This window comes from Musa acuminata, chromosome BXJ1-1 (genome assembly GCF_036884655.1).
Source record: "Musa acuminata AAA Group cultivar baxijiao chromosome BXJ1-1, Cavendish_Baxijiao_AAA, whole genome shotgun sequence".
Classification (NCBI taxonomy): domain Eukaryota; kingdom Viridiplantae; phylum Streptophyta; class Magnoliopsida; order Zingiberales; family Musaceae; genus Musa; species Musa acuminata.
Genome location: NC_088327.1, coordinates 7,768,471 through 7,782,500, shown reverse-complemented (window position 1 = coordinate 7,782,500; position 14,030 = coordinate 7,768,471). Strand labels below are relative to the sequence as shown.

The 14,030-nt window shown below is 36.6% G+C and overlaps 1 protein-coding gene across 4 annotated transcripts; it reads right to left on the bottom strand.

Moving 5' to 3' along the window:
• Nucleotides 1–4,664: 4,664 nt before the first annotated feature.
• On the bottom strand, nucleotides 4,665–12,939 carry LOC135584008 (1-phosphatidylinositol-3-phosphate 5-kinase FAB1A-like). 4 transcript variants are annotated; one of them, XM_065162361.1, is made up of 13 exons: nucleotides 12,792–12,939; nucleotides 11,654–11,919; nucleotides 11,510–11,543; nucleotides 10,387–11,070; nucleotides 10,146–10,290; nucleotides 9,733–10,077; nucleotides 8,270–9,076; nucleotides 7,845–8,170; nucleotides 7,620–7,746; nucleotides 7,335–7,502; nucleotides 5,730–7,220; nucleotides 5,386–5,646; nucleotides 4,665–5,298 (listed from the first exon to the last, which is right to left on the bottom strand). In XM_065162361.1, the coding sequence occupies exons 2-13, from the start codon at nucleotides 11,796–11,798 to the stop codon at nucleotides 4,966–4,968; spliced, it is 4,866 nt and encodes a 1,621-aa protein (XP_065018433.1). In that variant the 5' UTR covers nucleotides 11,799–11,919; nucleotides 12,792–12,939; the 3' UTR covers nucleotides 4,665–4,965. The 4 variants fall into 4 exon arrangements, with proteins under 4 accessions (XP_065018433.1, XP_065018367.1, XP_065018492.1 ...); XM_065162295.1 differs by having other exon boundaries at nucleotides 12,724–12,890; XM_065162420.1 differs by having other exon boundaries at nucleotides 12,771–12,877.
• Between the last annotated feature and the right edge of the window lie 1,091 nt (nucleotides 12,940–14,030).

Sequence of the window (14,030 nt, the reverse complement as noted above, 5' to 3'; positions counted from 1 at the left end):
CCACAACATAAACTACTCAACAAGATGATTCCAGTTACCCTTTTGAACAAGATCAACAATTACATGGAGAGGAGATTGACACAGAAGAATTTACCAAACCATCATATTTGATACAAACCAATTGTATTAGCAGATTGATATCACAACTTCAAAGCTTTTTAACAATGGACTCTTCTCGCCCGAGTCGTTGATGTATCCACCATCTCCCACCAAACTCTGCTCGTCCAAAATATCAAACAAGCAGCACTCATCAGCAAAAGCAGGCCAGAATGGTAAACATCAGTGCTGCCTTTTGGAGGATTGTCCCCAAAAACGGAAAACTCCAGTTCTCTATCTTTACAGAGTTATGCCTGGTAGCAGATGTCTTCCTGGAATGTACACTTGAAATCTGGTTATCATACATATTAAGAAGTATAAAATGGAAATCAACGTAAAGAATTAGGCCACCTGGAACTCCATATTTGCTCATCAGTATGCAATGATCATCTACAACATGTTCTAAAACATCAAAAAAATTGAATTATAAAAAGAAATGCAATCCAACACAAAAGCCAAACCAATTGTAAAACACTAAAATAGAAACCTGATGTAGACACCATTATAACCAATCCACGAGTAATTATTTACTACGTATCAAGACACACAGAAACAAAAGCTTCGTCCAAATTTTCTCCTTTATATACATAAGTTTCACAAGCCACAAATCAAGACATGATCCTGAAATCTTCTACATGGAGAACACTGACGTCACTGCATCTATGAGCAGTGAAGCTGCAGCATGCACAATTTGGATAAGTAATATGACATAGGACCTGCAAGTAACCATTATGCCTGCTTGGTGAACATCTTGAGATAAGCAGCCAAGTAAAAAGAAGCAGAAAATTAAATAAACATAACAAATCATTTGAGCAAAATGCAGAGCACTTGCAATAACAGAGAACAAAGGAAAAGTTCCACAGAAAAGATAATGGCTCTTGAGCCTCACACTTCAATAGCCTATTTGATTCCAATTTTATACAATCAGGACACACGATTACAAAAGCCAACTGACGAGAGATAATGGAGTGGACTCAGGTAAGTTGTTGAACTTCAACTGTGAACTGCATTAATTCATAAGAGGTGGTAGATGACAAGGATATGTATGAAAAGCAAGGAGTGGTATCAAGCAAATGGAACTCAACTGCCAAGTTCACACCAGAATGTGCAGTAGTTGGAAAGAGTAATCTGCAAAAGGAGATGTTTAATTTCAATATAGTGCATGTTACTAAAAGGAGAATTTCAATCTAAGCATAATAATGACATAGATAACAGAATTGACACCATCATATGTGAGAAACAAAAACAAGGATAATATTATGCACAGATCCAGCAACTGCTAATATAATTCAATAGCGAAAGATTGATGAGCCACATAATTAAGTCCAGATAAAGTTCCAGATGATCAAGTTCTAGCAGCACACTAAGATGTCTAAAAAATGGAATAGCTAGTAAAAGAACACTGATTAAACGTATCCTTCCGATTATACCTTGCTAGTAAACAGTAGACCTTGTGGTACTTAAATTCAAGGTTTGAAATATCATACCGTACAGGCGTTTCGACATTCGCTCGGTACGGTACGATACTATATACCGAGCGATATACCGTTCGGTATAAATATATATATATATATATATATATATATATATATATTTTTTTTTTTCCTTCTCCGGGCAACGTCGCCGAGGCGACGCGATGTCGCCTTTAATATATATATATATATATATATATATATATATATATATATATTTTTTTTTTTTTTTCTTCTTCTTCGGGCAATGTTGTTGAGGCGACGAGACGTCACTGAGGCGACGCGACATCGCCTTAAAAAATATTATATTTATATATATATATATTGTCCGATAACGAGCGATCCGTGTACCGGTCAGTTGACGGACCGGTACGTATCGGCCGGTACGGACGGCATTATTCGAAACTGTATACCTTGCTTAAATTACACATGCATCTACTAGGACAGGAAGCAGATTGTATGATTATAAGTATCTTTTATTTGTGGCACAACTAATGAAGAGATTGCATAATTATATAAATCTTTTATTTGTGTTAAAACTAGAACAACTGTGGGTATATCGAATGAATATTTAAAGAGAATATTGTGAGGTTCCTCGTTAGGTACCTGGGAAGCATGAGTTTTAGTCACAAAATTAATGTATCTACTTGCAGGAGGAAGACCACATACACTAACCCTTTTTAGATCCCATGTTGGCTTGGTTCTCATGCCTAGCCAACTGTTTTAACATTGTACACAAAGGCACTTAATTATGTTCATTAAAATAAATCATCAGACTTACATGTTTATACCCAAGAATCAATGCTCAAAGCACAGGCAATCAGTATGCACTAACACCATCAATGCCTGCGAGCTAATTTTCTTCAAGATCTGCAGAGAATTTGACTATCGAAACATTTTTATTGAAGCTTTTCTATAGAATTAGTTTACCTCTTTACATTTTCGGATTTCAATATAGTCAACCCAAAACTTATGAGACAAGGCAACAAAAATGGTAAGTTGGATTAAAAATCATGATAAAAGATTTGAGCATGCAAATTATTATGAAGGAGACTAGACAGGAACAAAAGGAATCCACCAAAGAAGACCCTTCCATTTTTATTCAGAAGGAAAGAGGGTCAGGCCAAAATAGATGGAAAGGTAGATATAGTTGATACATCTATATACACGACATGCTTTTCTCCATATTCTAATATCAACAAAATATGATTTCTTCTTCACCATCAACATGTCAAACTATAATCATCCATCACAAGTTTCTCCTTAAACTCTATCACAGAATCCTTCCAGAAAGACATACAAATAGGTCCAACATGCTATATATTTGTTTTCACTCCAAACTTATAGAGGTCATATCAGATTCATACTTAAGTATGGCCTTTATATTCTTTGTACTCTATCTCAACTCTCAAGTAGGTCACATGCTTCTGATAATAAAGGTCACCTTTTAGAATATCTTGAAGCATAAGAGTATGTTCTGCCAAAATTCAAATTTGTATTTTTCAGCCCTTACAAACATCTTATTGAAGATTCATGTCTCAAATGTCTTGGAAAATTTTAAACACAAACCAACTAAATATGGATTAACTTGCTATTTACAACTATAGAAAATCCATTTGTTATAATAAAATTACTTGACCTCTAATGGATATATTTCCTTTTCTAATCCCAGTATATAGTGTTATAGAAGGATGCCTATTGGTTAGTGGTAATACTATGCCTGTGTGTTGCTATATGGTGCCCCATGATAACAATATCAGCTGCACATCCAGGAAACATACTTTCAAAAAAAAAAAATTGAACATTAAAGAATATCTAATGATTGTATTTCTTAGAACGCAAAAGACAGTGCAACAACTTTGGACACCTTCTTGTGGTAATTTTATCAAAAAACGAGGAAATTGATAATCTTTTTAGCTTCATGAGAGAGGAAACAAGCATTCATAATTCACGTTTTTGACATGAATCTAGTTCAACAAATTGTGCATGAGAAATGTCTTCATTGCAATAGAAAACTCTACATATATAGATCACCAGAAGGAAATACAAATGAATGAAAATTCAGGAACATGTCGGCACTGAATTCACTGACAAAGATGTCAGTTATTGTATGAAATGCCAAAATTATTAACATAGAATATCAGAGAAAACAGCATGGTGTAATCCAACTACCTAAAGTCTGATCAACTGGATGACTTAGTGAAATCAGCTCCAAGAAGCAAAATCTATTGAACTCACCACAACCTAGAGTAGCACGACAATTTGGCAAGTCTATCCACTTCATTCCCATAAGCACACTACCAAAATAACACTGATCATATCTTGTCTTTGATAATCTTAAGATATATAAGCAAAAGGAACAACAAAAAGACAAGAATAATGGAACCTGATGTGTTAATTTCATTTCCATCAATCTACAAGAAGAGCAAGCATGCCATGATGATTAAGGACACCGATTGGTAGGTTCCTTTATATACTGGTGGAAAAAATCAGCAGTAGGTTTTACAAACCTGCATAACCCAAACAAAAAAATAAACATGAACCCATATATACTAGTGGAAAATCAGCAACCAGTAAGAAAATCACCTTGATAAAAGAAAATCATAATTCATGGTTTTGTGCACAAGCAGTATGATAAGATGTATGGGCTCACAAAGTATTTAAAACTACAAGGCCATGCAACAGATTCTAATATTTACCAGTTAGATATTTGTAGAATTTATCAATATAAATAAAATGAAAATAATAAAATCCAGTAACTCCAACGGTACTTACTTCTGGAGTAACATTAGAGACAACTGGAGCAACGATCTGAATAGGAGAAAAGGAATAAATGTTGTTTTCTTTTTCACTGTACCAAGTGTCAACACAATGTATCCAGAAATTATTTCATGCCAATAAATTCAGAAGCACTAAAGTGGCACAGACCAGACAATGAAACTGTCACACCCCTCATGCAGAAAGAAAAAATCCAAATTTCTGTCTGTCTAAATGGTGTTTGCTCATATAATTTAGCAACATGAAAAAAAATCTGGTACCAACTCAGCAATGATAAATATTTTACAGATATTGAAGAATATGAAACAAGATTGATAGTTAAACAGAAATTCCCACTTTTATTCAACCATATAAACACAAAGAACACAAACATAAAGAATCGAACACATTTTGGATCTCTTTGTAACCACCCTGAAGAAATAAACTTTAGACATTTTGGAGTATACAATGTGGCCCAACCTACCCCAGAAATTTGCTAAAAAGTCGCAAATCTTGGGGAGGCGAGCAACATCTATATACAATAATTAGAAAGGCAGAAGTACAGTAACAAATCAGAAAAAGATTCAAGATTTCAAATGACGTGGGCATAGCAGGAACTTTGATCCAGGCAGATAACTGGTCATGACTTTTCTGAGAGATCCGCATTGTGTACTTTAGCTGAATTTCTCTTGCCATCAGAGCAAATAATGCATGAGGGTGAACGGTGCTCATGTTTCCAGCAATGAGGAACTGACAAAAAATATCTGGTCATAAACTTCCTAAACCTTTTCTTGTACTCCCTCGGAGAAATAACGGTTGGCAATTCATTCTTAGGAACAATTGAAGCCTTCACCCAAGTCTCAAGCTGCTTGTCCCAGGTATACTGCCTCAAATAATCAATAATGCCAAAAACAAGCTCTTTCCGGTCATCATCCACTCCAACAAGCAAAGAATAGTCCATGACATTAATAGACTGCAAATTTAACAGTATATATTAAAGTCAATGCCTACTAAATTCAAGTAGCATATTTTAGATATAAATAGTTGGCTGTAAACTTACAGTCAGAAAAGATGTATCGTTCCAAATGGCACGTTGCAGAAGGAGTTTAGTATCCCCACCAACATATATGGGAGATTTATGCATGTCTTCCACAAAGTTCTGATCCAAAAGAACCTTTTCACCATACTTGGCATCTGAAATGTATCGATCAAAGACAGCACCCTTGAGATCATATGTTCGAGAAATTTTATGTCCATATAGAAGATTTTCCATCACCATAACATCAATTTTGGTTTCCTTGCCACTTTTGCTTTTCCGAACCTGCATGTAAAAGACTTTGCTTAAACCAGAAATAACACTATAAAAATGTGCAGTTATAAATAAAAAAGAAGAATTTATAAAACCTGATATACTCCCAAGATTTTAGCAAGACAAGTTTGGCTCCCTGAGTCTAAAGAGTGAAAAACGTGCTTAAAATAATCAGGGCCAAATTTTAAGAAGGAGTCGAGCTCTGTCTTCTTGATTTGTTTAATGATGAACCTTTCATCCAATGACTTTGCAAAAAAAACTTTACTCTTTCCTCCTTGTGCATCCCACTTCTTGCAACGGCTTAAGGAAGAGATGTAGGCAAGTTCAGAAGGACAACATTTTTTTCTTATATCATAGAAATGCTTTGCATATATACAAATTACTGAAAAAATACTTTTTCCAGAAACCTTCCCTCTCCCCACAATGACTTCAGGATGCAAATTTACTGATTGTAGCTGTAAATCAACAGATGATGAACCATCAATACTCGAAGTTGATGACTCGTCCAATGAAAGTGAGGAGGCACTAAATAGCAAGTTGATCCTTTCAGATTCTGAAGCTCCAGTAGAAGACATACATGCAGAAGCCCCATAACTATCACAAGTGAAGCTAAAAGATCTATCTGTCTCCCCTGCTTCGCTTTCAGCCCTGTCTAACAAGCCTTGGAAATTTTCAGATATGGCTAGCGCACATGCAATTATGCTAGATATCTCATTCTCAGAAGCAGACAGGACATTCCCAACTGGACCAACTGCAAAGTGCAACAAGTCCACTTCACTAATAGATGTCTGGTGTATTGGAGAAATGTGAGATGGAACATAGGTATTAATAAATTCAAACTTCCGTAATGAACCTCCATAGAGGTCCTTTTTGCATATCTCTCTCAAATCAGAAAACGAAGTCCAGATCAACTCTTCTGGACCTTCTGACTTTGCATAAACGTCATTTGAAATATTTGGAAATTCATTTGACAAGGATGTAGGAGGTGGTGTTTCACTTTCAGCAATTGTCTCAGCATTTTTAAGCTCAAGGTCAGTTGCCTTCCCAACATGTGGCACTTCTGCAATCTGTATGGAGTGGTCAATTAGTATATCAGCAGAAGGAGATACACATATTTCCTGACGGTTCTGATCATCTTCAGGGGGCAAAATAGGATCATGTGGTATACAAGGGTCTTGTTCAAGGAGAGATACTGCATGCTCCTCGATCCCTGATTGATCAAAATACTGTCTTGTTGAGTGTTCCGCATCAACAAATCCAACATCAAGAAGCTTATAGAAGTTATTGCTTGTACAAGCAGAAGCTTCAGTTGATTCTGTATCAAGATCAATCTGCATGTCTTGTATACAATGGCTGCCACTAGGAGAGAGTTGTTCATTAACGTGACTACGCACTTTAGGAATTTCGTCAGCTACACATTCATCATTTCCTAGTTTGAATTCTGTATGCTGCAGAAGGCAATCCAACCGACGGTCCCAAACATATAACTCAAGAAGGAGCCCCTGGCCAAGCCACTTTAAACCGAGAATCTCTTGAAGAGAAACCTCCATTTGTTTATTATGATCTAATGCGTTCAGCAGAGAGGTCTGGTGGGTGACAGAAAAGGTTAAGAAAATTTAGATTACTTTACCTTTGTGTTTAATCGGTGACAACAAAATCATGCTTGAAAAGGTTAAAAAAATATTAAAAAACATAATTACCTCAAATTCAAACTTTTCCTGTATCAGCATCTCTTCAATTTCAGAAAACGGTTTAAGTGAACCTGAGAGCTCAATACATTGTTTACCCAGAGGGCCATAATATATAGGCTTCAAGTTCTGCAATGAGTCTGAAACCTCAGAGAAAAATGCACATCCTTGAAAAAGAACCTTAAATAGAAAAAAAAATCAATGTCAAGAAGAATAAACATACTTTGCAAGATGTTATTAGATAAGGAGAGCTGTTCGATAGAAAAAAGAGGCATAATTAAACTAAAGACTACATACAGTTTCCATTTCTCTCTTAAGCCATTCTTGTTCTTTTGGATTATGGAACTGCAAGACTGCTGGTGGCTTACAAGCAGCATAGATCTTAACTGATGAATAAACAAACATTGCTACCTTGGAGCCTAATCTGCAATTTTTTTGTCAAAATACCATATAGATGATATCATATCCAACAAACAAAAATTACATAACTTTTGCATAAAAGCAACAAAATGATGGACTCACCCAAAAAATCGAAGGAAATCCCTGTGCAAAGAATGTCCACATTCGGATAGCCTATTACCCGAAGAATGGCCTGAAAAGCTGAGTTCTAAAAGCTTCCCAAATGAAAGATTACATGCCGATTTAGACAAGACAACCCTCCGTGTGGACATCTTGTTTCCATTCTTACATCTCAAACAACGGGTCCACATCCAAATTTTTCCTTCGACTTCACCTGGCAACTGTGACCCTTGAGGAAGTTGTCTAACATGCACGCTTAGATTCCCATTTTGGTGGGTGTAACAGTACACGTGTGCCTCTGGTGGTTCACTACAAGAAGAGCAACTGTTCTGCAACAAATGTATAAACTTCCATCAATTAGAATTCTGTTCAAGATAAATAAATAGTACTTAATCTTAACAAAATTATCAGATAAAATGAGAAAACACCTGGTTAAGCAAGATATCTCTCAGAAATCGTCCAAGTGATATGTCAAAGTACCCATAATATTTTATACGAGAAAGATGGCTCTGATCACAAAGGGTGCCTTTTTTTGTGCACTGTTTAGAAAGCAAAACTATGATGCTCTGGGGATCTAATACACTCTCAACGACATCTTTGTGTTTTATGTTAACAATCTCACAACCATCAGCATCAACAGCTTCAGTTAAATCTCTAACTGGCTCAGTCTTTTGATAATTAAAGATTCCATCATCTATTTTTTCTTCACTAATTATCGAATTTGCTGCATTTTCATGATCAGATGCTTCCAATGAAGCAAGATCAATACTTTTACCATCATAAGTTTTATTATTGATGTCTAACCCTAGTGAAACAAACTCAGAAATGAGAGATGGAGAATTGTTTCCTTCGAATGTTTCGCAAGTAGCAGAGAGAGGCGATAGCAATGATATGTCACCACTGCTGGATTTGTCAGAAAACATACACTCATAGTCAGAATTCAATGACATCAACCTATGATCAAATCTACCCAAGGATCCATTGCAAACAGGAACATCTTGTGTATGTTCTGAGGCCAGAGTAGACAGGCAACATTCAAGATTATCCATGTAAAGCAAAGGCATGGTCCTCAAGGGTGCAATTCCTTCCCTGCTATCATTCTTATTGGAAAAAAAAACCCTCAGGTCCACAAGGAATGAAGTTTCAAGAATCAAATGGTATGCTGCAAAGACTGCATACTGAACTACACGCTTAATCTTCTTCAGTTCGTCACTCTGAGCCCCTTTCAGCAATATCTGCAAAAAAGAAAGTATGATCAGATTCAGAACTATATATAAAATATAGTTCTTCATATTCAATTATATTCTGCCATGCATCATATGAATGTCCCTGTAACTGCCATGTTCCTTATGTTTCATATAAATTATTATGGTTAATAATAAGCAACAATTATAACATTGTGAGCCACACATTAAAAGAAGGCTACAGATACAGAAGGAAGCATATACACTTAGTATCGGTATGCACCATTTAGTTTCTCCTCAGTTAGTTGTCTTGCCTGTAAACTTCATTATAATTCCTAATCATCATGATATTGAAAGGATAAACTAAACTAATTAAAGGAACTGATGTCATTAACATGCTAAGGGATTTGAAACCACAATGCAAAAGTTGATGTACAGCATGGAGCTAATTTAGTCACTTAAAAACGACATGATTTTCCAAAGTTTGAAACAAGAGTACAAGCGCTTGTCAAACTGATAAATGGCATACATAATAATTAGAATGGAGCAACATATTTGAAGAGCACACGTTTAACCATCTTTTCCCACAAATGATCACACACAAAAAGAAAGAACATCATGAACAAAAGTCAACAAATTACATGTCCTATAGCATATGAGGAAAATGAATGCAATAGTCAAATAACCCCAAAGAAAATCATACTCACAGTACAACCCAGAGGTTTCTGGAAGCCCACTAGAAACATTAAGGTCTTGCTTGACCTCTTACCACCACCACCAGTACTGTTATATTCCTCCATAAATCTTTCAATACGAAATAAATCACATTGTGGCAGGATCAGATTTGTTGGAAAGTTGGAACAAGAAATGATAGGAGAACCTGTACAGAGAGAAACCTTTTCCAAACGGTGGATCTTCATATCAGAAACCACAGTTATTCCTTTCTCTAAAAGAGAATCCTGTATGTCACGAGAAATATTTCTCTCTACCAGAACCACATTGGGATGGCAAGCCTCTATCATATCAGTGATGACCTTCAAATGGTTCTTTTCCTGATTTCAGAAATAAAAATGATGATCAATAAATTCTAAACACAACATCCATATGATAATAAACTTACTTGTTCCATTGACTCGAAAGATGATAAGCCAACTGCAGAGTGAACAAGGACGCCCTGAAGCAGTAGGATTCTAGGATTTTTAAACTTGGTTGGCATGTGCTTATGAGCAGCATTCTTCTTGAAAACTAAACCCTTGATCAGTTCACTGCAACCAAAATTTCCAGTTCCAAAAAGAAGTATAATTTAACAGACAAAAAAAATTACAAACATGGCTTCAACTCATATGCCATCTCCATTTTACCTTTCATGCCGACTACCAGATGCGATGCATTTCACCTTCACATAGGACCCAGGATCCATTGCCCTGCCTTCAGCTGCATCAAGCTTAACAAGCAAGGCGGCTTTCCATGATAAGGAAGCAACAATGTCTAACCAACTCTGACCAGCTTCTAGGCTAGAAAAATCAATTCCCTCGGATGCCAAAAAACGACTTACTAGAAACTTGAACTGTCCATTCATTGCTTCCAACATTGCCTTTTGCCGTTTTTCCTTAAAGCCTTGACTGATCCTTTGATTTTCATCTAAACTACTCAAAAGATTTGACTGATTCCACTCTAGGCAATTATAATCATCATCTTCATCATTATCAGCAATGCTGGGTGTGTCATCTTCCATGTCTTCTGGTTCAGGTGGTATCCAGATGTCAGGATCAGCTTCAAAATCAGGTAACAGTGGCAGAATGTCATTGAAGTCCTGCTCTTCTGCTATATGTGAGTTAAAAACAACAGTTTTGGCTCCAGCATCATCCAAGATTTCATTGCTTAATTTAATTTTCTCTTCGTTATTGTCTATTGAACTGGATGATAGCTTCTTTTCAGTTGAAATGTGAGGTCCAAAGCCAGCTACATTGGCCCTAGAATCAGAAGAATCATTAACCATATTTCTTTGAGTAACATCAGCATCTAGAACACTATATCCGTCCTCCCTGCGAATGAAAGATAATGAATATCAGTGCGTCAACTGCAACCACATGCACTAGTGAAAAAATGAACATAGAATTGATACTTGTGATTATTACAATCTGCCAACAGCAAGTAATCTGTTGAGTTCACATGTAAAGAGAAGGATGTAGCAAAAATCAAGAAAGAAACTATTGAGTTGTAATATATTAAATAGCATGTTTTGAAAAATTTTGTCTTCAAAGCATACTAAAAAAGGGTGTATCCCGTGCATGAGGCTCCCGCATTGATGAGAGCCTCGTGCATTGGGTACGTCCCTTTTTAGTATGCTTTAAAGATAAAATTTTTCAAATTGATAAATAAGAATTCTATAGGCGCACTGAACCTATCATACAAATTAAAACATATCATGTCCCAGAATAAGCTAGTGTCTTAACAAACAAGGTGCCAACGGTGGCCATATACCTGCATTGCAAATTCAAACCAGCCTGGATATCACCTGTAAAAAGACAAAGTGATAAGGAATGAAAGCAAAAATTGTTGGATGCTCCTAATAGACATAATGATAAGCTACAGTAGAAACAAAATAATAAATAGAAAAAAATTTACCAAAGCTTGAAGAACTTGCATAGCTTGATATGGGACTAAGCGGAGTGACATAAGGACCTGAACCATTCTTAGTTAAGGCTTTTTCACCATACTTCTCCGGACAGGACTCACAATGCTCAGGGTTCGGGGGGCAGGAAGTATCCATCTTTTCATAGCAAATTCTAAACTCACTACCTAGAGTTGTTTGTTATGAACCACATGACCGGCACATTGAATTCATCTGATCTCAGAGAGATAAGATTCCAGTGCCTCACATCTCTCACAATCTGTGTCATGGAAGAAAAGATGACCATCATTACGGTACTGGTAAATCACAATCTTGACACGGTCAAACTAAAAGTTTTAAACAGATTAATCGCAATAAATCCCAAAAAAAACCAAAATCACATAATTTTTTGTCATAATAACCACCAGACATCCAAACTTTCCAAAGAAAACCGAGGGTACTGCAAGTAAGAAATAAAGTAGAAAAGTAATTGAAAACATAACACAACAAACACCGCAGACTCTCCAACAATCAAGATCTAAACATTGACCAGGCTTAGGAGTCAAATCTTGAAACAGAACCGCCAAATTCAATCAATTTTTTTCCTAAAGCCAAACTCAGAACGAAATAACTCATTTAAGGAAACCGAATGCAACAGAATTTTATCATTAATTATCTAAGTAATATTTCACTGAAAATTAACTAAAAACACAGAGTCAGAAAAAACTTTCGATTTTACAAAATCAAATATATCATAACTCTGTTAAAAGATGCAATTTCATTCTATCATTCATTATCTAAGTAATATTTCACTGAAAATTAACTAAAAACACAGAGTCAGAAAAAACTTTCGATTTTACAAAATCAAATATGTCATGACTCTATTAAAAGATGCAATTTCATAAATTCAAGTGTTAGTCTCAGGTTCTGATCCAAAAACCAAAGAACCCAAATTCAAAAAGAATTTAGAAATCCAATTATCCTTTTGAGATCGGCCTAGCTCACCAGTTTCCCGTCATATACACATGTTAGAAAAAACAACAGCAAAAGGACAAGAAAACTAGATAAAAAGAGCGTCGCTTACGGATTGGAGAAATGGCAAGTCCCAAAAACCAAACCTCGTACACTCACACTCGATCTGTGATGTCGTACCGAGAACGAAGGGAGCGAAAAGGCAACAGACCGTCGGATCACAACGGCGTCGACCTCTCCACAAAGAACACAGAGCGAGACAGACGAGAAGATGAAGAAAGAAGAAGACATAAGAAAAAGAGAAAATAAATAGGAATCCAGAGGACAGCTTCGTCCAGTGGAACCCCCTCTTCGAATCATATTTTAGTATTTTTCTTACGAATACCTGCAGCTCGTACCCACCGCCACAGGCTCGGGGTGCCAATGGAGGCATCGTCGGGACCCACGGTGGGGCCCGAAATACACCGTCACGATAAGCTTCAGCGGGTAATGGCGTCGGCAGACAAACGGGTATCGATCTTTGATTTTAAGGGAACCGCGATTCCGGAGCACCTTGACACCCAAGAATCGGGGAAGCAGCTCGTGAAGTCTGCTCAGCCAATTCCTCATCTAAATTTTTATTGGCTTTTTACGCGGTAAGAACTTCAAATTGCTTAAATATTAATTATTTAGGGAATAAAAATCGATGTTGGACGAGCCAACATCAACCCGTCCCGATCATACTGCTATTTGAATGGATATTTCTTAAAATCTATAATCAACCGTTGCTCTCATGCCACGTATCAAAGCAAAAGACAACTGTTTTGTTTTCATACGGAATGGAACATTAGGCATTAATTTAAATAATATCTGATCTTCAATCTTACTAAGCAAACTCATACTTCGAAATGTTTATTTAATGTAAAAAGATAGCATTTATCACACCACCGCGGGGGACACAGAACGATCCTCGCGGCACACATGCGCTCGCTTCACATGATGTGGAGCCCAGCAGCCACGCCTTGATTGGGATGTCATGCGGGACCCGCATCCAGCCATTGACCGGGACGTGCGCCAGTGAGAGCGCGGAGAACGAACGGAGGCAGGTCGAATTCAAACAACCCCGTCGCGTGCTCAACGCGATTCATACGTGACAAGACAGGAAGACAAATACCGAGTCGAAGGACAAATTTTGAAATGGCTGGTGGACTACTTTGTGGCGTACAAGTCACGCAAGAAACCAACCCGTTTCATGTTGACTCTGCTTCGATTCGTAAACATTGTCGTCCAGCAAAGAAAAATCTACGTGGTTTCCTTTTTTATTTCCCTCATAAATTGATTTTAAAATATTTAAATAATCAGTAAACATATTGTCAAACTCGATTAAGGATTTAATAGCATCGTCACAGATTTTACTTTATTATACTGCTCATCTTCATC